At 39.8% G+C, this 26,660-nt stretch overlaps 1 protein-coding gene across 4 annotated transcripts in view; it reads right to left on the minus strand.

The window, feature by feature from the left end:
- The window catches only part of ABCC5 (ATP binding cassette subfamily C member 5), a 56,669-nt gene extending 31,445 nt beyond the window's left edge, over nucleotides 1–25,224 (minus strand). For 3 of the 4 annotated variants that reach the window (XM_075202409.1, XM_075202412.1, XM_075202411.1), the window contains exons 1-6: nucleotides 25,092–25,224; nucleotides 23,356–23,530; nucleotides 7,721–7,881; nucleotides 7,098–7,253; nucleotides 5,370–5,517; nucleotides 514–747 (exon numbers count right to left, since the gene is read on the minus strand). In XM_075202409.1, coding sequence (XP_075058510.1) covers nucleotides 514–747; nucleotides 5,370–5,517; nucleotides 7,098–7,253; nucleotides 7,721–7,881; nucleotides 23,356–23,484 — 828 coding nt within the window. In that variant the 5' untranslated portion in view covers nucleotides 23,485–23,530; nucleotides 25,092–25,224. Of the gene's footprint in view, nucleotides 1–513; nucleotides 748–1,210; nucleotides 1,368–5,369; nucleotides 5,518–7,097; nucleotides 7,254–7,720; nucleotides 7,882–23,355; nucleotides 23,531–25,091 lie in introns of those variants that run through there. The other variant, XM_075202410.1, reaches the window with a different exon arrangement.
- Between the last annotated feature and the right edge of the window lie 1,436 nt (nucleotides 25,225–26,660).

Below are 26,660 nucleotides of genomic sequence, written 5' to 3' on the forward strand. Positions count from 1 at the left end.
ATAAAAGTGTCTATTAAAGGCTAAAATAAGGGTGTAGAATAAAAACAGAAAGACCACATTGTATGCCTATACCAACAAATTGATGCACATGTAAATAATAGAACCAAAACTGTACATTTTTAAATACATTTAAATCAGATTAAAAAAAACAAAAAACAAAGATTTATTGGTTTTACTAAAAGTGGCTCAGCATCAAGCAGTCTTCTAAAACAGCACGGTGGCTAAGTGGTTTGTATGTTCTCCCTGTGTTTGCGTGGGTTTCCTCCGGGTGCTCCGGTTTCCTCCCACACTCCAAAAAACATACTAGTAGGTTAATTGGCTGCTATCAAAATTGACCCTAGTCTCTGTCTCTCTGTGTGTATGTTAGGGAATTTAGACGGCAAGCTCCAATGGGGCAGGGACTGATGTGAATGAGTTCTCTTTACAGAGCTGCGGAATCAGTGGCACTATATAAATAAATGGTGATGATGATGAACATTGCCCATTAAGTATTTCATTGTGCTAATGGCACACCTCTCCCATGGACTTCTCCTTGATGTTCTTCAGCTTAAGGATTTTCTTGAAGGCCATAGTCAGTATCGCCCCTCGAAGCCGTGAACCTGTCCGATAATTCAAAGCCCAAGTAAACGCCAGGGACCAGGACCGCACGATCTCGGTCATCAGTAGCCCGAACACTAAAAGTATACTGTAGACGAGGTCCGTTTCAGTCTGCTGAGTATATTCCAAGAGGCTCTTCACTACAAAAGCCTACAGGGAGAAAGGCAAGGAGGCGTGAGGATTCTTTCCATATTTATTCAACACCTTTGACAAGCTTTATGTTAAGTTAGAAAGAACTTTTAGGTTGTTTGCCCATGACACAAAGGGAAATCAGAGTTGTTGGAAACAAGTGTGCAACATTCTGACTTTTGTTGTGTGTCAAAAGGAGGTGACAGGAGAAGGCAACACAAATCTGCTCAAGGTAAAAGCAGAGGGATTAGTTACTAAGACTCCTTCATGAAAGGAATGGCAGAGATGTGAATTTCAGGGCTCACAGCATTCCAACTTAACATAAATTTGCTTTATCAGTTACCCGAACAATGTAAAAATAAACTAGTTTTACACAGAAATAAGGCATTAAAAAATAAAAATAAATAAATAAAATCTTAATGCAAATACTTAATACATTTGTTTTCAACGTGCGCATTGGATAAGAAGGAACAATTGTACCTACAGTTGTACGGGGAAGAGAAGCACATTTTGGCAATAAATTCCTGAAAATAAATATCAGCAACTTATTACAGTGGAAAATATAACAAAAAAAAGACATTCAAAAAAGAAAACAAACAAACAAAAGGATAAGAGAAAAGAAAAAAAAAAAAAAAGAAAAGAAAAATGCAAGTTAAAACAATACAATTTTGTACTCTTAACACTTTAAGCTTACCCAGGTAACCTGTATTTTCTTCCATTATACCAAAGGTCTCACTGGTTCATATTCCAGCCGGCGCTTTCAAAATGCTCTTCCCTATTTCTGTAAGTTTCTTTACCTCTAAATAAATCCATTAATTTACACTATTTCAAAGCTACAGCATAACAGGCGAGTGTATAACTATGATTATGTATAAAAAACTATGAACTTAGGAAAAAAACAAAATTTTATTAAGGGAGTGGGGTGTATGTCACCACAAAGATTAACAATTGGATAAGCACTTCTATAACAACAGATTTTCATTGACAAACAATTCAAAAATAACAACTCGATAAGCAGATTATATACATCTCATGGCAGCATTGCTTATTATCATGATCATTCTACCAATCCATTGAAATCATTTCAAGAAATTATCATAAAATAAAAAAAAAAACTTAATGACCAGAAACCCCTATTTAAGACGATTTTTTTGTGTTGTGTTGCTGCCAATCTTTTATCCATCACCAAGGAGAAAAGACAAAGACTTTATCGAGATGGTTTACGAAGAATCAACAAAATATTAAAATGATAAACAGCCGAGTGCAATCTTTGAGTCTCTTCCAGTCCTTGAACATCAGTCTGTAGAGATGAGCCAAGCAATCAGTTGGCATGCAGTTGGCACAGATTAGGAGAAGCTTTGGGAGCGTATGCATCAGTAGGTACGGAAGAGGAATCTGAGGTTACGCATTACCCAGCCTGCCTTTCCTGTTATTACAGGATGAGTCCGATGAGTCCATGTCCTTAGATGTTTCCCAAATCACCCGGTGTTGGGATAACTTTTTCTGCTCATGATTATTTAAGGGAAAGGCAGCACTTGGAAACGCGGAGAATTTGCACACAAGGTTGCCCATTTGGAAAGGCAACACTGGGGAACCTGATTGTGTGGAATTTTGGCATTGGCAGATGAAGCAATCTACTAATAAGACACTGTTTATGTATAAAAGGAAAATAAAAACAAAATCACATAAAACAAACATAAAGTGGATATTGAAGACCTGCTTCTACAGAGCCTTGCACAGGGGCTGCGAGAGGTGTCTGCACTTGCTGGGCCTGGCACAGACTTGAGATAAAGCAACAGTTCCCTTAACCAATGACAACAAGGGCTAATAGAAGTGCTCAGCATTCACTCATTTTTTCTTTACCAGGTGAACAGAAACAAAATGTAAAATGGGAAGCAAATAATAAAAAGCACAGTTAAGAGTTAATGGGAAAATCTCTGCAGATTAATGTTACCATAGGCACAAGCTTCTTGTGGTTGTAAGCATTCCCGTGGAATAAATATGACCTTACCTTCAATCTTGTAATGCGCGGGTTTCTGCCCAGCTTGCCTGGCTCAATCTGGCCGCAGAACTGCCACCCTGGAAATTCTAAAGAATAGCTTCTGTCATTGGTTCCACTACATAGGTTACGTTAGTAATGACCCTTCTCCCACCCACCAAGAGTCCAGAGTCTCACTTGGAAAAGGAGAGGCTGGATCAACAATAAACATGGAAAAACCAAACCCATTTACCATTTTGGTATAACCCCATATTCTTCAAGCTCTTGTTAATCATAATACACTATGCTAAAGTAGGATCATGGAGATACAAAAAGTTTTATCCTTTCCAGAACGTTTACACTACTATATTTTACGGTACCTATCAAATATCCTTAATTTCAATTAACATGCCCTTTAAGATGACTGTATTAGGACTGAAAAGAGGACACTGGGAAGAGAGCTCACATGTGCCTAAATATTTCTTGGCTCAACAAGGACAAAGTACCCTTTGAACTAAGAACCAACAATTCTAAGAAAAAAAAACACTCCTGTAATGTGAAGATGTCAAACAATTAATTTTAAATTCCAGAATTAAAGACATTTTATAGAATAGAACATCAACACCATTCCACGAAGGAGCGAATAAGTCCTCTCAAAAACAATTTAGGAATTCTCAAGTGGGAAAAAAGTTTGCCAAGACACGAAATAAAAACATAATCAAGTACATTTCTAAAGGTGTGTGCTGTAAAAAATGTCCCATTTAGGTTTTTACTTTTCCATCCATCCACCTTAAGACAGAAACAGTATTGGTGATGGCAATGGGAGCCTGCCGTAGAAGCAGCGCTTCAAGTTCCAAAAATTAAATTACATGATTGGTTCTTTTTTTAAAAAAGGAACACGTTCATGAAATGTATGCCAGTGTATCGGCCTTCCACTCCTGTAGCTTCATATGATCACCTTTCACTTTAATGGCATATAAAAAACAATAAGCAGAAAAATAGTGTTCGTCATTACACATCAATCTACAGATGTATCCACTGAATGTGCTGTCCTGGACAAATCAAGGCACAGAACAGAACCAAACACAAGAAATGCAATAGAACTACCAAATGCATAACAGTAACCCAAACAAATTTCATCTAATGTTTCAATATATAGGTAATGCAGTTTTAAGGCTCCTAAAAACAAATAAAAAAATTGTATAGTGGTTTACTGTAGGCATATATTCCCAATTGGTTAGTCTGAAAAGCAGCATTATGTTTATCGCAAGAGAAATAATCTGCATGGTGTGTACATACATTTTATTAGTAGTCCACACACTGACAAAGTCAAGTCAAAAACACCAAATAAATGGTCCCAAAGCCAGCAGATATGATACATACAATATTTAGTCACATGTGAACTTGAGTTAAATCTCAAAGAAATAACGCCATCTTAGCTACTATATATCTGTTCTCACTCTTCTGGATTCCTAAAAACTAGCACTGCTAGAGAATTTGGACATTTGTGTAACTATTCTGGGAGCATCAGCTACCTGTGTAGTGTAACAATGACAGAAGCTCTTCTTAATGAAGTTTGTTTGGTTAAAGTCTTGAGTATTCCATGATCAGAATTACACCTAAACCATTGGATGGTTCACCAAACAGGTGTACCCTTATGACTCCTTGAGAATTATAAAAGGAGTACACGAAAATAGCAAGAGCCACTGAGTATAAGGAGAACCTATCAAATAAATTACACTAGAACAAATTTTACTTTATTTTAATTTAAACAGTGCCCCGTGTGTACTCACCCAATCATTGCACCTTCATCTTTAAACGGCACACTGAAAATTAGTACTAAAAGCAGTGAAATTGTTCTACACTTCAACACAAACTAACAGAAAATAACATTTCAGTAAATAGAATAATGCAGCTAACTAAGGTGGCGAGAGATTAATATGAATACATGCATATGGACTAATAATCATCATTATTGTACTAATGTGGTAGATTACTCTAATCTTCACTTATCTGTTTGATTAAATAGTCAGCTAGGAACACAAACGTATCCAAGACTAAGATGCCTATAATTGACACACGTTCACTTCCTGTAAATCTAATGGAAGTAACAAAGCAGCACACTAAATGCTTCTGGTGGTACGTTAATGAAAACAATATAAATGAAGTAAAGACAGTTCATTTGCAGCTTCCACCATGAGCTGCATTGTGGGATTTTCCTGCCTCTACAATAGAATTCAGCTACCACTAGTTACCTATGTTAAGATACCCTGTCTTTAAGGGAGATCCAATTCTCTCAACCCTAACCTATCCTATAAATAAGCCTTTTTGAGACAGTCCTTCTGGTGTAATCCTATATTCAATAGGCTAGAAGGACAAGCAGCCAGACAAATAGTAATATTAAGAAAGCGTTTAAAAGATAAAAGCTATGACTAACAAATTAAACCTTTCTTTAAAAATAAAAAAAGTGACATTGTACAGACCTAGAGCTTAAAATTTTTATTTATTTTTTCAAAACCCTTGACAAAGTAGTCTCTGGAAAAAAAACACCCAAAAAACCCCAAAAAGCAAACAAAATGTAAAAACAAAAACAAAAAACAAAACAAAAAAAATGCTATGGATTGTTTTACCTCTCGGCACATGGAACAGGGTGGAAAGTACTTACTGGACCAATGAAGCCAGCCAGTTGGGTGAGCATCAGGCACATGATGGAGATTATTAGCCTGGTGCGACAGAATCTCCACACAACACTGTGAAGAGAGGACTCTTCTGCTCCTCGCTCAACCACCTCCTCAAACCACAGTTTCTCCAACCTGTACAGAGCACGTTTATATTCTGTTCAGTTGGGTACAAACAGCAAGGACATTTTGCGGCATAGCAAATACCAAAGATCAGTATTTGTCCTTTTACTGTACTTGTGATATAGGGATGTTCATCTTCCACACTGCCCATAGTGGGGGAAAAAAGCTGGTAAAATCTAAGAATTATATTAAACCACAGTGATAAATTTTTGTTGTGTGTCATACACTATAGCCTGCATCTGCAAAACGGCCACATTTTAAATGAATGAGAACACCTAGCTGTCACGCAGTAAGGGTTACTTATCATCTCACCTTATCGCTGTGGCTTAAAGCAAACTGTATCTTCTACCGTTTCTTCACTTTGGGCAGTGTGTTTTGTTACCGTTAGCAGCATACTGTATGCATACTGTGTGCAGTAATTACTTTGTGATAACTACAATAATAAAGGAATTGGGATGTGACCAATGAATGATGATTTCTACATTAAGCTATTAGTTATTTTGCATTTGAACAAGAGAATCTAATAACATGTTAAACAGTAAAAAAAATGCATTCATCTATATAAAATAACTCCACTGCTCCATACAGCCATACAGGGTGTAATGTATGACACTTTAGAATCCTATTGCCGTGGCTTTAACCAAGCTGGTCATTTATTCTTTCACTATAAACAGCGTGTCTTGCACTGTGAAGCAATTGTTAAAACGTCTCGGTCATTCATTAACAATAAATAATAATCTCGAAGCACTGCTGTTCTACAGTCCATAGAAGCTTGTTTCCGATATTCAGAAACTCACTGAATTGTGGACAGCATGTGTTACTAAATACAAATGTGTGTGTGTGGGTGAAATAATTACTGGTTAATTGGTGTCAGTGCCCGCTTGTTTCTCATTGTGCACTTTTTTAGCCGACTTCACATAGACTTTTGGGACTAATTTCTTAAAGGAATTTGGAGCAAGAAAATATTACACTTTTAATTAGATAGGAGGTTCATTTTGTTCATTCATCTCAATTCTATCCAATACTCTGAGCACAGCAGTGCAGTCTCAGACCTTCAACGTGCACAATTGATAGTAAAATAAAGTATTGTTGTGAAAGAACTAAGACTTAATAGCAGCATTTCTATTTTTTTTTTTTTTTTTAAACAAACTAGACAACACAGATTTTGTTCATAGAAGACACAAAGAATGCATAGCCTCATCCTTTATTACATGAACCATATACTGAGCGCATGAACTCACTATAACATTCTTTATAACTGTTGTCTGCTTGATGGATGTTTGATCATTATAGGTGGGCTGTTTAATACTGTGTTTTTTCCCTACTATTATTGATGAACTATTTATTACCTAATACTAATATCACTGGACATTACAGATATATTATTATGCTGTTATTTGTATACTTATCAATTAATTTCTTTATAGCCACTTAAATATTTATGATTCATAGGGCGATAGATATAGATAGAGATATATATATATATATTTTTATTTTTTTTTATCGATCATTGATAGGGAAGTTATACAGTTAATAGTGTTTATGTGCCTGTGTGAAGGACAGTAAATGGTATAGGAAAATGATTAACATACCGTCTGCTGTTGACATCAGAACATTCATGTCGGGACAGAGGCCAGATATCTTCAAGAAAAAGTTCTCCTTTTTTGTAGGCCAGACGTGCCAGAGGTGTGAGCCAGGAGAAAGTCATAAAAGAGAACAGCCCAGCATTATCTACTGGGTGCTGGTGTCTGTAAAAGACCAGGATAGAAAATTAGACAATAGGATAGCATGAAAGATATCTGAGAAGTGCAAATAAAAGACATCTAGGGGCAAATGTATCAAGCGGAGAGTTTTCCGGCGGGTTTGAAAAGTGGAGATGTTTCCTTTAGCAACTAATCAGATTCTAGCTTTCATTTTGTAGAATGTACTAAATAAACGATAGCTAGAATCTGATTGGCTTTTCAAACCCGCCAGAAAACTCTCAGCTTGATACATTAACCCCCTAGTGTGGATGTCACAAATAATCTCTGGCAGTTACAACATTTGTATTAACTAATGAAGGATGGCCTATACCTACACGAAGGTTATAAAAGACCAATAAAACAGAGGCTTCATGAATTTTAAGAGTCTCTACGAATACTGAAACAATTAGAGGAAGTGCACATGGAAGGAAGAAAGAATAAAGGATTTGCTGCTAAGGGGAAACATAACTTACTTGGAAGTAATCCGAAAAGGCTTTAGCAGGTGAAGCCCATAGTGGTATTTGGAATCGGGGTGGTTCTCACTCAGGATCTGCAAGTGCGAGTGCATGGAGATGTCCAAGGGAAGACCTTCTGCTCGTGCAGCAGCCTCCAAAGCATCCTGGCAGTCCACATGCTTTAAAATGTAATAGTAAAGCATTAAAAACACAATTAAAACCAGCAGATCTAACAAGTTATCTTAGTAGCCCACACATAACAAAGCTTCATTTTATTTAAAAAAACCAAAATAGTGCCTCTGTGAATGATGAAATAAGAACAAGGTAATTGCATGTTACATAACTCTATTCTCAGGCCTCTAACACAGAGTTAATGTTACACATTTAATGTACATTCTCAAATGGACCTATAAACTTTCTGACAAGTGGTCACTTTGTATTAGAATCAAGGTTGTCCACAGGGGTGACGTGTTTCTCTTGGTTTGCACTTTTCAAACAGGTATTTTTCAACGCGTGTGTGTACAAGCCCTTAGCACCTGGAGAAGAATATTGAATAGATGTTTAGGAAAAAAAAAATCTTGTTATTACACTACACTCATGCAGAAGAATGGTAATCCCTGCAATGGCCAGGAAAGTTAGCAATAAAAGAAGCCAGGTTGCTTTCAAAACACATTTGCAAGCAATAATTGCAACATCATTATTATTATAGTAAACACCTCAGAATATTAGAACATGACAATAGGGATATTCAGAATTTGTACAATTTGTAGAATTTGTAAGTTTAGCTATAGGAAAAGGAAAGGGCAACAAACGAATACAAAGAAAAAGAAGTAGAGTTGATAATGAACAGGCTATGCCTCTACAATGACTTTAGTAATATGAACAGTTAGGAAGGGGTCCTGTTGCCTATAACACCCCATCTAACTTGACACATTGCATCCTGATAGCAGCAGCTATAACAGGACCACACAGCACAGTGAAGTGACTGGCTCTGCGAGTTAAGTTGACTGAAGTGGGCTGCAATCAGTGGGAAAGAGATGGCAGGTATTAAATTTCATCTCCATCAGAGGACGAAGGCACAGGGTGACAGAGCAGAGCCAATGAAACCACTGCACTTAATCCCTCACACCACGGATGGCAGGAAGCACACAGTGCATATTGGGCAAGGCAAATCATACATGCTGGGTATTGGGGAAAGAGACTCCTACCAATTATCGCATGGAACAGGTTTCTCCCAGCTGCTTGGCTTTTAACATAAATATGAAGGAGAGATTCAAGTCCTGCTGCATTGTCAGTTGGAAATTGGACATTGTAATGACTTCTAGGTTTGTAATGAGCCGAAGTGTATATTGAATTTTTCACCGATTTGCTTCAAGATCGTTGATCCAGTTTACTCAGTGCATCTTTATGTTTATTTGCGTTAAGTGCACAACTTTGCTATCATCAACATTTATATATCTCCGTAGCGCTTTACAATTGCTATAGCGAGATCAAGGAATTATCTAAAACTATAAAGCCATCTAGAGATTAGGATCACATTGTGACATCTAAGCCACCAAGGTACCTCACACAAAAAAAATAATCCACTAATTTAAGAAAAAAAACCCTGTGTATAACAAAACCACTTGACATGCATAAATAGAGCACTAAGCATATATCACAACAGAGAACAGTCTGTACCGGATGTCATATCCCTAAGATAAACAAAAACTAAATAGAAAAGGAGATGGGATGATGGACATTACCAAATGTAGTATTTAAAGGCTCTTTAATGGTACTTTACGGTGATCATATACTGCACAGAATAATGCTTCCATTGCAAAGCTAAAGCCACCTAATTACTGTAAAATCTGATCCCGGATTCTGAAAAGTAAAAATAGACAAGGATCCTTTCATCTCCAGTACATTCAGTATTAAAAGAAACTCAAACACCGCCAAACTACCAATACTGTAGACGTTAGATTGTTTATCAACCTTGTAGTTTGGGGGGGGGGGGGGGGGGATGTCAAAAAGGGTATTTAAAGAAAACACAGAGTATTTTGGGTGCAAAGCCTAAAACAAGCTAAAACTGCAGACCAGCTGTAAGTTCAACAAAATAGAATCAAGACAAATATAGCAGTAGGTCTTCCTATTATTGCACCACATTTCCAGATGAATAGAGAGGAATAGTACATTTCTGGGAGCACACTTCTATGTTCTGATTGTACACGTATAGCAAGCAACACAGAACCAAACAAAGCTTCAGGCTCAAAATAACCAAACCTCATGATAAAAGCCATTGTACAAAATAGTCTGCTCCTTGACATTACCAATTACTCATCTTAAAATTATCTGCATTCAATTAGCTTTCAAGAACCATATTGGTCACCTTCAATTCTGCAAGTAGGGCTGATAGGCACCCACAGCACAAGTGGATATGTTCTATGAATTGCTAAGAAACAAGAAATTAAAATTATACAGCAAATTTTTAACATATAGGCAGGGGCCATTTTATTAAAAGAGAAAAAAAAAAAAAAAAAGAAGAAGAAGGCGGGGAACGGATGATTGACCACATCCGACCACGTATACAGCCATGTGACCACGCTAAAGATGCCAAGTGTGTATAGTAACATAGTTGATGAGGTTGAAAAAAAAAAAAAAAAAGACACCAGTCCATCAAGTTCAACCTATTTTGGATCTCCTGCGATCCTGCACTTATATTTGAAATTGATCCAGAGTAAGCAACCGCCAATCTGTTTCAATTGTGAAAATCCCCCCAGACTCAATATTTCAGTCCTATTTTTACCCTATATCCACTACTATCCTTCATTTTAATTAAGGGACGTATCCCTGGATACATTTTTCCGCAAAAAATTTGTCTAACCCTTTCTTAAACATATCTATTGAATCTGCCATCACGACCTTCCCTGGCAATGAATTCCATATCTTGACCAGCTTAATAAGCGGATTCAGAACAGATCTGTACTCAACTGCAGTAAAACTATGAACACAGGCTACCATTCTTTAAACAGGGTGTACTGTACCATCAGAGCAGGGCCATCTTTTCCATTGGGCACGATGGGCAGCTGGCCAGAGGCCCCACGGGCAAGGGGGCCCCATATGCACGGCTCTTAATGAGAATAAATAATCATGCAAAAGAAAAAACCTGCAAAAAAACCTTCAAGGGTCCCTGAGCAGGTACATCTATCTACCTGTATCTCTATATATCTATATCTATATACATCTATATATCTATATATCTATATCTAGGGGTCCCGGTGCACTGTTTTGCCCGGGGGCCCATAATGTTGTTAAAATGGCCCTGCATCAAAGAATTTTAATCCAAAATATGCTGAGTAAGTTGGCCAAAATAGATCGAGCTGGCTGAAAAATCCCTGAGGGAGGGGCAACTGGCCACAGCCTGTATGCATGTTCATCGCTCTAAGTGGTATGCTGGGCTTCACTTTAGTCCTGGCATGTAGACCAAGCACCTAACAAGTAGGTCATATAGCAATGTGCGCAGATCACTTTTATTTCACATTGCAAAAGAAACAGGCCCACAGCATGAGACAATAAATACACAGCTTCCTATCAATGCCCATGACAATGTTGGTACAGCCCCTCCAGCCACATTTCAGTGTTCATATTAACCCTTTATTTGGCAAGCATTGAAATTATACACCATATTGCATTTATACATCATCTAGCGAACAATATTGGAAATTCTGAAACAACTGACTACTGTACAGACATTTAGATGTTGCTTGAGAGCACTGCTGCCAAGGAAAGGATACAAGTGTAATGCAAAATGTTGCTTAAGAGCAACATTGCAAATAAAGGGTTAACCACTTTGTTTTCAGATGAAGACATGATGACTCCTGTATCATGTTTCTGGAGAACCTAGAAACATCTTTGGTTGGAAGCGGAACCTTGTCTAACTGCAGTTTCACTTCTGTTCCGGTCACATAGTACATTAAGGGCTGAATGTGCCCATCACACGTAGATAAGCCCCGTATTGTTTTTTTTTTCAATTTGAAAGAGTTATGAAGGTAATAATGTAGCTTCAGTGTTCTCCACCCAGCTGTTTGTACTTGCCACCCGGCTCTTGGAGAAAAACAGATTCCTATGATAATAGAATAAAATATTGTTTCTCCTATTAGAACACGCACTATGATGCACTACAGCCAACAGTGTGCGTTACACCAGTGTGGGCAATAACGTTCAACCTTTTTCATTATTATTGCAAAGTATTATAACTGTACGTTTCATGTCATTCCCCCTGAACCCTCCCGCTCCTTCTCCTCCTTTGAAGCCCACTCCATCCGCCTCTTCTACCCCATCCACCTCCGCGTCACTGTCATCTACCGCCCCCCTGGCCCCACCTCCCTCTTCCTCGACAACTTTGCTGCCTGGCTTCCTCACCACCTCTCCTCCGACCTCCCCTCGATCATTCTCGGTGACTTTAACTTCCCCATCGACAACCCCACCGACCCTGCTTCCAGCAAACTGCTCACCCTCTCTTCCTCCCTTGGTCTCACCCAATGGACCTCCTCCTCTACCCACTGCCTTGGTCACTCCCTTGATCTTGTCTTCTCCTACCTATGTAGTCTCTCTGACTTCTCCATCTCTCCCTTTCCTCTTTCCGACCACCATCTCCTCTCCTTCTCTCTCTCCTCTTCTCTTCTCCTGCTCCCCTCCTCCTGCCCCTGCCCAAACCTACTCTGTCCATACGCAACCTCGACGCTCTTGACCCTGCCTCTCTGTCCTCCTCTCTCGATACCCTCCTTTCACCCCTTTCCTCCCTGACCTGCCCCAACCAGGCGGTCTCCCTCTACAATCACACCCTCACCTCCGCTCTGGATGCAGTCGCCCCTGCCCACTCCGTCCACCCCCGCTGCTCCAAACCTCAACCCTGGCACTCCAAATTTACCCGCTTCCTCCAAAAATGCTCACGTACCGCCGAACGTCACTGGAGAAAATCCCGCTCCCTGGCGGACTTCCTCCACTTTAAATTCATTCTTTCATCCTACAGCTCTGCCCTCTCACTCGCCAAACAATCTTTCTTTAAATCCCTCATCTCCTCCCAGTCCACTAACCCCCGCCGCCTCTTCGCCACCTTCAGCACTCTCCTGGCCCCCTCCCCTCCCCCCCCTCCTCCCTGACTGCCTCCGACTTCGTCTCATTCTTCTCCTCTAAAATCGAGGCCATCCGACTCGAAATCTCCTCCTCCACTCTCCCTTCCACCCCTCCCACTCTTCCATCCTCCCCCCCCCCCACTACCTGTCCCCTGGATCCTATCCCCTCCCACCTTCTTCGCTCCCTTTCCCCCCACCACCTGCTCCCACCTCGCTCACCTATTTAATCTCTCCCTCTCCACTGGCATCTTCTCCTCCTCCTTCAAACATGCTCTCGTATCCCCCATTCTTAAGAAACCTAATCTCGATCCCACTTCTCTCTCGAACTATCGCCCCATATCTCTTCTCCCTTTTGCCTCCAAAATTCTCGAAAGGCTTGTCTGCAGCCGTCTCACCTCCTACCTTTCTGAACACTCCCTCCTTGATCCTCTCCAGTCTGGCTTCCGCCCCCTTCACTCCACTGAAACTGCCCTGGCTAAAGTCACCAACGACCTCCTCTCTGCTAAAGCCAGCGGCCACTTCTCCCTTCTCATCCTCCTTGACCTCTCTGCAGCCTTCGACACTTTTGACCACCCCCTCCTCCTCCACACCCTCCAGTCTCTCGGCTTCTCCGGCCCAGTCCTGTCCTGGTTCACCTCTTACCTTGCTGACCGATCCTTCTCTGTCACCACCTCTGGGTCTCTCTCCCCCCCGTCCACCCTTCCTGTCGGGGTCCCTCAGGACTCTGTTCTCGGACCATTACTCTTCTCTCTATACACCTCTTCCCTGGGTCAACTCATCAGCTCCTTAGTTAGCAGTAAACATCCAGACAGAAAGTGTTCTCCTGGTATCAACCAAACCCAAATTTGCCCTTCTGACTGCCAGATGGTATAGAACCAGAAAATCTATGGAATGCGGTGGTACTCGTTATCACGCCACTGTCAACTCCCGACAAGGTTTTAAACACGACAGGGGAATAACGATGCCTATATAGGGTTGACAGTGGCGTTTTTATGTACCCCACCCATGAAATGAGTTTCTACTGCTCAAGAGTCCAATGACAGCGCTCTTTACCCCACTTTTAGAAAAACTTTGTATTGTGCATTGTAGTCTGAGGCTTGTGTACGGCTGCTAAACCACGGAAACTCAATTCATAATGCTACAAGGTACACATGAATTCCAAAAACTGTTTTTCACGGCATGGTCTGAGATATGCAGCATGAACGTGCAGTGAACAAATCTACAGCAACTGCGTATTGCTATCATGTCATAGACCATTATCTTTCCAGCACCTTTTTGAATAAATCCCAAGAATAATTCAGGCTTCTCTGAGGGAAAGAGGGGGGGGGTCCTACCCTTACTAGAAAGGTGTCCCTAATAAAGTGGCCACTGAATATGTGTGTATAAAATATATATGTTCCCCCTCACATTGTGAACGTTGAAATGTTGCAACTCTAGACATTAATCGGCATTCAGGCTTAAAAATTTCAGCTTCCCTTTCATGCTATGGGGAGCAGTTTTGCAACATCATATGATGTAGCTAGTCATACGATTTGTGCTGTAATCATAAAATCGTCTTTCAGCAACAAATCTGCAAGTCTGCAAGACTAAAACTCATTTAAATATGCAGAAGTTACTACATTTTCCTTAAAGGACCAGTGAACCCCAAAATTAATGTGGTTTATTTTATGAGGGTAAGACCACAACAAATCAGATTGCAAACAGAACAAAATCCCTTGTGGACAAAACAGTGCCTTAACATTGGACTTCTACTTCTGTCACCCATGTTTCTCCTCCCCCCTCCCCCCAAGAAGGATTAGAGGGAATCCACTTCAGGCTAGAATATTGTGACTTAACAAAACTAGCTCTTTCTTCAAATCACTACTGAATTCATGTGTAGATTTCCCTACTTTCCACCAAAGTGGAGCCTAGCAGAAAGAGTTAGATAGAAAAAACAATAGGGTCCCCAAACAGCATAATAGCGATGTGAGGATCCTGTCAAATAGATGCAAGAAAATTGGGACAATATAAAAGAAGAAAAAACAAAAACACAGATCATACAAACTGTTCTTATATTGGGTCAAGTGTTTTCATCCCTTATTTTGATATTATCCATTAGGCTGAGCCAGCCACAGGCTGAGGTTTGGTTGTTCTCTGTGACAAAATTACAAGATCTGTAGCCAATATAGCCACACAAGTAAAAGTGACTCAGCCATTTGGTGGACTGACAAAACAACCAGACTGCAAGAGGCACAATGACTGTAACATGGACCTTCAGTGAGCCACAATTACAGAGGGGCCTTCAGTGTGGAGATCTAAAAAGAGCATCATCCACCGACCACCATAATTCTCCTATTATTGAAACCAATGAGAAGGACAATGTGACCCCTTCCAAACACTGCTACACATACAAAGACTATATATGTCTGAATGCAATATTTTTCAATATATTTATATAACAGTATTATGCATGTCCATTTTTGCTCTTTAAAAAAATTTAATCCAGTTAAAACAGTGCCCTACCCACAAAACCAGCTCAAGCAGTTTGCCTGTTTTCAGGTGTTATATCTGGCTCAAAGATTCTGCTGAAGTGCAGGCGAGACACAAGTTCGTTTGAAATGTTTTTGACCTATTCTTTATTAACGTCGGGCTGGTTAAACATATCTAGTGTGTTTGGGATTGTTGCCCATTGGCAGTTATCAGTCCAATTTGATAAGATTTTCATCAATCAGAATTGGATGACAAAATAACCCTGAATAATTCTTTATAATGAAAATGTCAATGAAATGACTAGCAAAGAAGAAACACAAAAGCTAGCCTCCCTGACAAACAAGATCTTATAAAAAATATATTTAATCTTTATAAGCCAGTTTTAGCATGTATAAACTTATTAGTAGCAATTCTGCGTAAAATCCTTGATGCAAAGGACTGTAGGCCAAAATGAAGCAGAACTGGTTGGTCAGTAGTCTTACACAGGACTTCTGCAGTCATCTGAGTTCTGCTAAATGAACATTTTCAACGAGGAAGCGACACATGGTAAAGCCTGCAAATAAAACCGCACTTTGCTGCCAGGTTTTTTTTTCTGTCTGGAACAAAGGCAATAAGCCAATGAGAAAGCTGTTGTCACGGGAAATTCAGAGATCTGTGGCCATTTACTGAACAAACAGATCAAGGCAGACAGCCAATGAACTAAGCAGCTGAAACTGTGAGAGCGAGAATTAGAGTGCCCGACACTGTAAACAGCCGCAGCCTGTGACACATCATACAAGATCCCCAAGGGATGGAAGAATAAGAAATTGAGTAGGCGTCCATCAAAATGCTGAGTCACCATGACTAAAGCAACAGCTGACATAATGCAAATGTAAGATCTGAAGTGGTGCCTAAATATTAACCTTATCCTTGCCCTTTCCCCACTGCTTGCGATCTGTTAAAAAAACAGACATTAAATTTAGCAATGTTTTTATTTAGTTCCAGACTTACGACCTGCATCTGCACAATAGACACAAGAGGACACAGTACTGGAAGCAGAAAAAAAAAAATTAGGTTCCACCCATTAAAACTAGTAAAAAATGACCCCATACATTTGGTAGTAGATACACATTTCAAAATCGTAGCTATCCAGAGGCTTCAGTTAGCTCAGCTCTGACTTAAAAAGCCAGACTGCGACGATTATGTCATCAAACAGAAGAGTTGCAGAGGGTGCAGGCGGAGGTATACGACAAAGGGAAATAAAATACAAATAAACTGACAATAGAGGGAACATATACTTTACAGTAATACATCAAATTAAAGTAACCAGTATTTATTGCATAAATATCTTACCATATGGAAAGTTATTTTCTAGAGCTGGAAGAAAGCGATTTAAACACAGAAATAGAAAGAAACCACAAAAACCCCCACAAGCTCAGACCCCTACACACAGCTGTGTGTCCAAGCAGGGAGAGGGGGAGGTTTCCAGGGAATTACTCAGTCTGCCAGTGTAATTAATCAGTTCCAGCATTATTTCTGCAAACATTACAGAAAGGAAACAGAGGGGGGAAAAAAAAAAAACTTGCTACACACACGAGATCTGTTACGCGGAATGATTGTGTTTTCTGGATTAAGAGTTTTCCCATAAGCACTGTGTGTAAAATATACTACTATCTAAAATGTAGAAATACCCATTAAATTATTTAGCAAGATCTTCATAGTGAGTATCAAGATGGTAAATGGCAAGGAAGACAACACCTGGGGCTAAGTTTACTGAAGAGTGTTACAAAGAACCACTTTACAAATCACCATCGCGATTTTTTAACATAATCAAAATACAAATAGCCAGATTCACTAAGCTGCTGTCTGACAAACCACCAGAAAGAAAAAAAAAAAAAAGCTGTATGAGCTTATATTGCCATTCAGACCATAAGAGGAGGCTCCAATTTTAAAATTATGGTGGTAATCATTTTTAGATTAAGGGGCAAAATGTATAATTAACTTATGGGGTCAAATTTTATTTTTCATTATATTAAGATGATTGTATCATATTATGGGGGAAATATGAATATGTAACATTATCTGGACAATACTATTTGATAGCAAATGGGGGATATAATTATTTATGATGCACAACGCTGCATTACATAGTGTCCCCATTATATCGTAAGACAACAATAATGTAATTCAATGACACATTCTCTTTTGAATGGCAAGATAGCGTAAACAAGAGGAGATTCTGGCAGTTTTAATGACCTTTTGACTAAACTGCTCACAGTTTAGCCATTTTCAATCTGCCACACACACCGCCAAGCATTTTACAATGCAGCCTCAAAACGTCCTATAGTAAAACTAAACCGCCGACAATCTGTAGCAAACTAAAACCACAACCAAACACAATTTTTTAGTAAATCTACTCCCTGGTCTGCATGTAGGCCATCATGACCAAACAAATATTTACAGTTTTTCAGAACGGTCTGGAGAACGGTTTTAAGGATCTCAGAGACAACAATATAAAATGTATTACGCGACTAATAAAACCGAAGGTCAGTGAAAGAAAACGTATTGTATAAGTTACAAACAACCACCACCTGCAGGCAGTACATTAAGGAATAAGCCTGTAGAAACAGTACACATAGGAACATTTTGAAAACTTGAGCAACTTTAACTTTTACAATACAGAAATACTTTAGTTTTGTTATTACCCAACACATCAACAAAACCACAACATCAATGTGTGAAAAATATGGGTGAGAAGTCACAGCATCTCCAACTTCAGACAAAAACGCAAACTCTAGTGAACCCAAGTCTGCAGACAAAGCACACAAGATATGCATTATCTTATTGTGTGTCTGTTTGGTTAAGTAGAACTTCGGCGACTTATTTGTTTAAGACTACCACCCAAAAGTGAATTTTCATGTTTGGTTGGATTACCCAATAAATGACAGCATGGTCCTTATTCAGTGCAATAGTCAGTAAGAAGTCCAGCAGCACAGCAACAGGTGTGTACCCCACTATCATGTCTATTTCTGACCCCACTATTTGAATACAGGGGGGAAAAAGTGATATAATGCAAGGACTGTCAAATATATTCTTTAAGCACAATCATCAGACTCTGTTTTGAAAATATGCATTGTGTGTAAAAGTACAGCCACTGTCACATAATTAACTTTTATTAGCCTAGCGCCAGTTTTCTTTGGTTTTTGTATTTAAAGGTGTAACGATTACAAACCAAGTTAAACGGTATTTCACAATTAAGGAAATATCCAAACATGAACTGTTGGGGTACTTGAAGAACAAAGTTACAGAACAGTTATTACATATAGCTTTAATCCCAATAAACTAATTTACCATCACCACATAGTAGTGTATTGCTGACAGACAGTGCATTAACCTGTACCAGAAGTTAGGCAATTAGTAAGCAGTACACACACAGTGGCAGGGTACTGCTGGTGTTCATAGCTGCCATCCTCTAATGCAGGGGTGTCCAACCTTTTAGCCTCCCTGGGCCGCATTGGAAGACGACGAGTTGGTTTGGGCCGCACATAAGATACACTAACAATAACGATAGCTGATCATCCAAAAAACCATAGAAAACATAGTTAACATATATTTATATATGAGAAAAAAAGTGATATATATATATATATATATATATATATATATATATATATATATATATATATATCACTTTTTTTTCAAATCCCCCTATACTTACCTTTCAATCGCTCTGTTCAAAAAATCCTCTCTAGTTATTATACTATAATCACTTTTTGTATTGTTTCGATGCAATATCAATAAAGTGCAATTAAGCCAGGCATTGTATATCAGGGTGCCCTGACCAGGCCTGCGGTACCTGACATATACATCAATGTGACCCCAAATTGTGACCTGTTTTGCTAATTACACCACTATGTTAGTTAAGGGATAACAACTTATAATGGGCCAAAGAAAATAATATATAATGCCCCATTAGTATTACAAGTAGAAGTATGTAGCAGGGAGATAAGGTCCATGATGCTCCAGGACCAGGTGACTTTTATTCACTGGTCAGCGTCCCTTGAAATAATAAAAAAAATCCCCCTTAACTTACCTTTTAATCGGCTTGTTCTCTTGTCCTCTTCTCTTCTTTTCTTTTCTCCAATTCTCTGCTGCTGAATGTTCTTCTCGCGCGGGTGACTCCTCTGTGCTGCGCTCCGCAATGGATGTTGGGGGCATGATGACATCACGCCCGACATTCACTGCGAGCACCGCACGGAGGAGGAGACAAGGGAGGGAGCCGGAGTACCAGCTGACGTGACCGCAAGGTAAGTATTTTCTTTTCTATTTTTTTGCAGGATTTTTTTTTTCCATTAACAGTGCTGCCCCCTTGCCACAACCAAAACTCCTTCTGGGCCACATTTACAGGCGTGCTGGGCCGCATGCGGCCCGCGGGTTGGACAACCCTGCTCTAATGTATCCCCAAACACAGAGGGGAAACCCAATGCTAACACTGGCAGCAGTTACATATGTAATCTCTCTACAAGGTTGGCAAAAAGGGGAGAATGCATTTACATTTAAAAACATAGTTAGCAAGGACTATTTTTTTCCTTTTTTTTTTAAATTATTCAAATATATCAAGAACACCTCACTATCAGTTAGAGAGACCTGATGGATGGATGCTTATTTCAGGTATAAACAAGTTTAGGAAATATAACTCTGTTATGGACTGTTTATCACAATCCAATACAGTTTTTCTATGGCAAGAAACACATGGACCAATCCTGTTGTGCAGCAGGAGTGGCAAGTGATGGTCATCTGCTAACAATACATATGGAAACACTCAAAAGAGATCTAAATATAGATCTTTTGTGAATACTCACTGCATTTGCAAATAATATTTTGTGAAATTAAAGGATGTACTTAAACACACACTGGGATGTTTCATGAGAATTAGACCTTTCTTTTTTCAACAATACAAACATTCTCTAATGTTCTGTGTTCACAGCATATTCAAACCATTGAACCAACTGCAAAGACTGACACAATATACTATTGTGACAGTAGAACAAAGATCTCAGTGTAAAAGGATACCTGTGAGGGTTTATTGTGCAATAATGCTGAAACTTTACCACCTATTGGCTCATATTAACCATGTAAAAGAAAGAAATGCTGCCAAATGAATGGAAGATGGTTTGTTTTTAAATGAGAATCCTGTGCTTAACTTTTTTTTTTTTTTTTTTTAAATGTATCCCTAAACTTTACCAACACCCTTTTCTCTGCGACGTATTGGTCTACTCACAAGCTGGCTAAAATTTCAAGCCATTACCCTTTCTAATCCAGTACACAAACATCATCACCATAGATTACTGGCAGAGGTCCCAATTAAGATGCAGTAAATCAAATAGTGGAGGACCAAATGGTGCAGCCCCCATGAAAATACTAGTCTAGTTATAGACTGTGTGGTGGTTTGAACATGAAAATCCCTTTAATCAAGATAAGTCATTCAGAATCTGGCAGTGCCACTTACACAAAGAAAATTGCACATACAACAGGTGTCGGACGTAAGGGTTCATGCAGAAGATAACTGCACAGTGTACAGACTATATAGCCTGTATGTATTCCTGTGTGTTTGCCGCTAGCCAGAATTAGCTCATCATGAAAAGACACCAAATATTGAGCCCTGAAGTCTTAAACACTAAACATGCGAATCTAAGACTTCACATGCTATTTTCATTATCTTACTATAGATGGAGTCACCTGAGCCATACAGTTTTCTATAGTGGTACTGAGTAATACTGTGTAGTAAATACTCAGCCTAATGAAGTCACCACTTATATGCATTTCCAACAATAGTATCAAATGAAGAGAAAAATCACAGCAAACCCAAACAATATTGCTAGAATTAAACTGATACTGGTGAGATTGAGACTATTTCAAGTGGTTGCAATTCTGTATATTAGATTGTAAAAATATACTTTAAAACTCACAATCAATGCCACATACATAACTATACTTGTTTGTCCTAAATACTGAACAGTCACTGCTATTGTCCAACACACACTTAAAAAACCCAAAACCAAACTTGTTACAATATTGCATTACATGTTTTTTTTTAGTTTGTAGGAATGTTTAAAAGGAAATGCCTATATAAAACATAAGCAACTGTAAAGCAGCACGGTTGGCTAAGTGGTTAGTACTTCTGCCTCAGAGTGCTGGGATCATGAGATCAATTCCCAACCATGGTTTTATCGGTGTGGAGTTTATATGTTCTCCCTGTGTTTGCGTGGGTTTCCTCTGGGTGCTCCGATTTCCTCCTAACACTCCAAAAACATACTAGTAGGTTAATTGGCTGCTATCAAATTGATCCTAGTCTCTCTCTCTGTCTGTCTGTCTGTCTGTGTGTGTGTGTATGTATGTCAGGAAATTTAGACTGTAAGCTCCAATGGGGCAGGGACTGATGTGAGCGAGTTCTCTGTACAGCACTGCAAAATTAGTGGCACTATATAAATAAGTGGTGGTGGTTAGGCAGCCTGTAATTATCCTGATAGCAGCATTTAACACTATTCCCCCACCCAGACTCCCTTCCCACCATGACCTCTCTATCGTTGTTAACAACTCCACTATCTCCTCTGTCACCCAACTCCGCTGCCTGGGAGTCACTCTTGACTACTCTCTCTCTCTTTTGCCCCCCACATTCAATCCCTTGCCCAAGCCTGTCGCTTCCAACTCCGTAACATTGCCCGCATCCGTCCCTTCCTCTCTCAAGATGCCACCAAAACTATCATCCATGCTCTCATCATCTCCCGCCTCGACTACTGCAACCTCCTCCTCCCCGGCTCCCACCTCGCCCCCCTCCGCTCCATACTCAATGCGGCTGCGAGACTCATCTTCCTCTCACGCCGCTCCTCCTCTGCCTCCCCTCTCTGTCTTGCCTTACACTGGCTCCCCTTCCCCTACAGAATCCTTTTCAAACTCCTTACCACCACTTACAAGGCTCTCTCCCACTCTACTGCCCCTTATATCTCTAACCTCCTCTCCATTCACACTCCCGCCCGCTCCCTGCGCTCGGCCAATGATCGCCGCCTCTCCTCCACTCTGATCACCTCTTCCCACTCTAGGATCCAAGACTTCTCCCGCGCTGCCCCCCTTTACTGGAACGACCTCCCTCGCTCCATCCGTCTCTCACCCAATCTGTGCTCCTTCAAGCGGGCACTTAAAACTCACCTGTTCCTTAAGGCCTACCAACCATCCACTTAACCTCTCATCTCTTCTGTTTCTCCCCTGGCCCCTTTTTTCTGTCTCCTTTGCTTCACTGGCTCCCTTCTGTGCCTGATTTGTTTACCCTCCCTTAGGATGTAAGCTCGTATGAGCAGGGCCCCTCTTCCCTCCTGTCTCCTAACCTGTTCTTCCGCTCCGTCTCTACTGTATATGCCTGCCCGGAATCCCTGAAGTACTGGTACTTTTTGTTTATTGTTCTGTACTGTTTTACCCTGTATAGTCCACTGTCCGTACCGTGTACGGCGCTGCGGAAACCTTGTGGCGCCTTACAAATAAAAGATAATACCGGTAATAATATTCACCATTTGGGAAATCAATGGTTAAACACTGCATGTTTAGCAACTCCTCTGTCTTAAGAAAAATGTTGATATGTATCTTCCATTTAGATCCATTGATCACTAATTCAAACAGGACATTATTTTAAGGCATTTACCTGCATTCTCAAAGCATATTAAAATGCTGACAATCCAAAAAATAATGTTGCATGATTGAGCATGTACACACGTACTGACAAGTATTCGCTATGCATAAATTCCAATTTTGTCAGCAGTGTTCAGAAGTGTTAAATGGAGCCTAAGCAGAACTAAACTTTATGCATTCATATACCCTTATTTCATAAGCCTAATTTATATATAGGACTATTAATCTGATTTTTAGTTATATAATGCTTCTGCCAACTAAATACACTACAAATGTAATTATTTAACATTCTAACTTAAATTTAGTATGTTGACCCTATGTTTAAGGCTTACAGTATTTCAAAAGAAAAACTAGTCAACATTATCAACCCTTCAAAGATATATATTCCTAAATTCCTTAAAGAAAGCTAACCTGTGATTTTGTCTTCTGATATTTAAAGTCCTCTTGCTCCTTTTTCTCATCTTGGCTGCTTTGCTCCAGAACAGTTCTGTACCCCAGGCTGGGTATGACATATTCGACTCCTAAGTCTAGATCTTTCATCTTCTCTTAGCATTGAGTGCCTCTAATGATGCAGCGTTCACAAAAACTATAGAACAAAACATAAAAAGGAAGGAAAAACCTAACTCAATGTATGAACTTAGTGTAATTTGTATGAACAGCATAATAACAAACATACATAATATACCTTAAATACAAACTGCTAGATTACATTTTATTCCCCCCTGGTTTTAAATTGTCTAATGTATTACATTAGAATACATTAGATGTTATAATACATTATAATGTTGTATAGCAACAACATTACCAGAACTGGAGGGGAAAAAAAAACCTGTCTAAGAAAACACCAAAAGCGTACATGCCTAGACTAGCCTACACAATGAGTCGCTTGAATCCCCTGACTCATTCTTCTAAGGAGAAGATTAATTTGATTTATGTCTGCATTTGCTTTTTGAGAAATGACGACATCACTGCTTAGTTGAACAGAAATTGGCAACCCAGATAGATGTTTAAAAGGAGTTAAAAAAAAAAAAGTACAGAATAAAATCATGTCTACATAACCAGAAAACACTCTTTAGTTTGAATATTTAACCTAAATTCAGACAGGGAATGAGCATATATTATTTTGCATTTCTAACAAGGATTTCATTACCATTTAGCTTTTAACATGCAGGATATAAAATAGTATGATATGGAATAATATATGGAGTTGTTCCCCTGTGTAACATCATATTTTATAATGCAACATCATCAGTGTCTCAGTGAAATACTAAACACTTTTATAGATGCTGTATACAGAGCTCAGCTCCTCATAAAGGCCTTGAGCACTTAGCTTAGGTCACCTTGCACTATCCAGATTAGCGCTGTAGCAAGGCCACAACCTATCAAGCACCCAATACAATCGTAAAGCAACCACACAGGATTCGGAGAGGATTACACTAGTTCACACCGTGCTCTGCAACCTACATACACAGCAATGTGCGTTCTTGCTAATGGGTTAAGTGATCTTGAAATGTCCCCATACTCCTGTATATAGTCTTACTTAGTCTATTACTGATGAGCAAGACAGAGCGGTGCTCGGCAACCTAGACTTCAGCAACTCTCTACACTACAGTAACCCACCCCCACCTCCTCTGTACCAGGAGACAGACATGGAGGAGACAACGCGCACACCAAGTGCGCCCCCTACTGTCAGGTGACCGAAAAGAAAGATAAAAAAACAAAAAACAAAAAGGGAAGCAGCACAGCCAACAATCCCTGCAGCTACATCTGACGGGCGATGTCAGCAACCGGGTGTCAGTGGCCAATACCGGTCCTCTCACCCGAAAGCAGAGAACACTTTGCTCCATTGGATCAAGTAAATGGGAAGAACAAAGATTTGGGGGGGGGGGGTGTTACATATATGAATGAATATGTAGACTATAGGGAGTCATACAGCCCGGATAAGAAGAAAGCTAGTCACCGCGTATTGTCACCATAATAGCGGCTGGGAAACACCACACTAAGGGGCGACACATTGAGGAGCGCTCTTTGTATCGAGTCCCAACCGTCCCCGGTGTCAAATGACAATGGGTTCAGCTTCTGAAACACTCTGTGACATCGACACTGTTATCTCGTTGTGATAAGTGACATGGATGAGCCCCCGTTACCTGATAGGGTGTGAGCACAGGGAGCTGGGGATCGGTGCTATCACAAGCTCCGGTCCTGTCTCTTCCACTGCGGCTCTTCAACTCAGGAAAACAAGCAGCCGGGCTGCGGGGGAGTTCAAGGAGGGATGCACTGCGCCTGCTCAGTGTTCCTGGAGGCTGACTTCAGTCCGGGGTATGACGGGAATTGTAGTCCCGCTGCAGTGCCGCGGCTTTGGAAAGAATGCAAGGAGGAACTTCACCTCCCAGTATTCCACCGGGCTGAGAGAGGCGTGACTGTACTATCAAAGAGGAAAGAGGCGTGTACCGATGATGTGGCCACGCCCTTACGCTCGTGCTGCGGCAGCATCCTCTGGAACGTTCTGCAGTGACATCAGGCCGGGGCCATTTTAGGCCTGGGTGTGACTGTACATTGTCATTGTGTCACTACTTAGAGATGTTTGATAACTGGCAGTTGGCAGCCTTTAGTATGGTTCCCCAATGTATGATATGGTTGCTTGAAACATAATTAAAATAAACACCTGTCGCTTAGAAAATTGTTTCATTTGCTTCTAACATTTAAATAGGGGTATTTAACATACACAGTTGTCGAAATATTAAATAAACCTAGTGTGCAGTTCAGAGGAAAGTGCCTATGTTATTCCAACAGTTGGCATAACTGACAGCAGAGGTGGGTACAGTGCCCACATGATTATATTACAATGAAGGAGAGTACATATACAAGCAGTGTCAATTATGCCAGCAGAGGTGGAAGACTGGGTGCCCCTATTATAGGAGCAGTACCACCCCATCCCTTTGTCAAAGGGCCCCCATATTAAAGCACAAATATGTTTACAATACTGTAATTCTGGATGCTGCCCGTTGGCTTTCTGTGCCTGTTTATGGTCCATTACTGCCTAATTGTTATTTATGGGGTTGTAGCCTGCCTGCAAAACTGGAACAGAAACAAGCGTAAATATATCTCAGCACCTCAGTATACAATACCTTGCAAGCGCACTTATCCTGCAGTTTTTTTTAAAAACTTCTGTTTAAACATGTACTTTATTTTATTAGAAAATCATAATTGTGGTGTGTTGCGCAATCTTTATCAGGTTACAAAAGGTATTCTGAATATTGTGTGCAACTGTAGCTTTCCACGTTTCGGCTCACCTGTTAATGGATGAACAGTGGCGATTAAACATAAGTGATTTCATATTCACTACCATGTGACTTTTGTGTAGGGAGAAAGAGGCCTCTAGCCTCACTCCTACTTCTATTGTGCTAGTAGGACAGGAATAACAACTAGGAATGCCTGTATTATCTTCCAGGACAGGGGGCAAGCCTAGTCATTTACACTCACAATTGCCAATATGTTAAAGCATATTATACTGTATAACTACTTTAAAATAAACAGTATTTTAAACAGTTAATGCTAGTGTCATATATTGCAGTGCATGTTAAATAGTCTAACTTATGCCAAAGTGTTTCCTATCTGGTTAGTGTCTACACTCAACTAAATAGGAGCTAAATAAGAATTTCAACACAATTATTGCTATGTTTTTACCTATTGTACAGACCAGTGCTCGAAGTAAG

Source organism: Mixophyes fleayi, chromosome 3 (assembly GCF_038048845.1).
Source record: "Mixophyes fleayi isolate aMixFle1 chromosome 3, aMixFle1.hap1, whole genome shotgun sequence".
NCBI lineage: Eukaryota > Metazoa > Chordata > Amphibia > Anura > Limnodynastidae > Mixophyes > Mixophyes fleayi.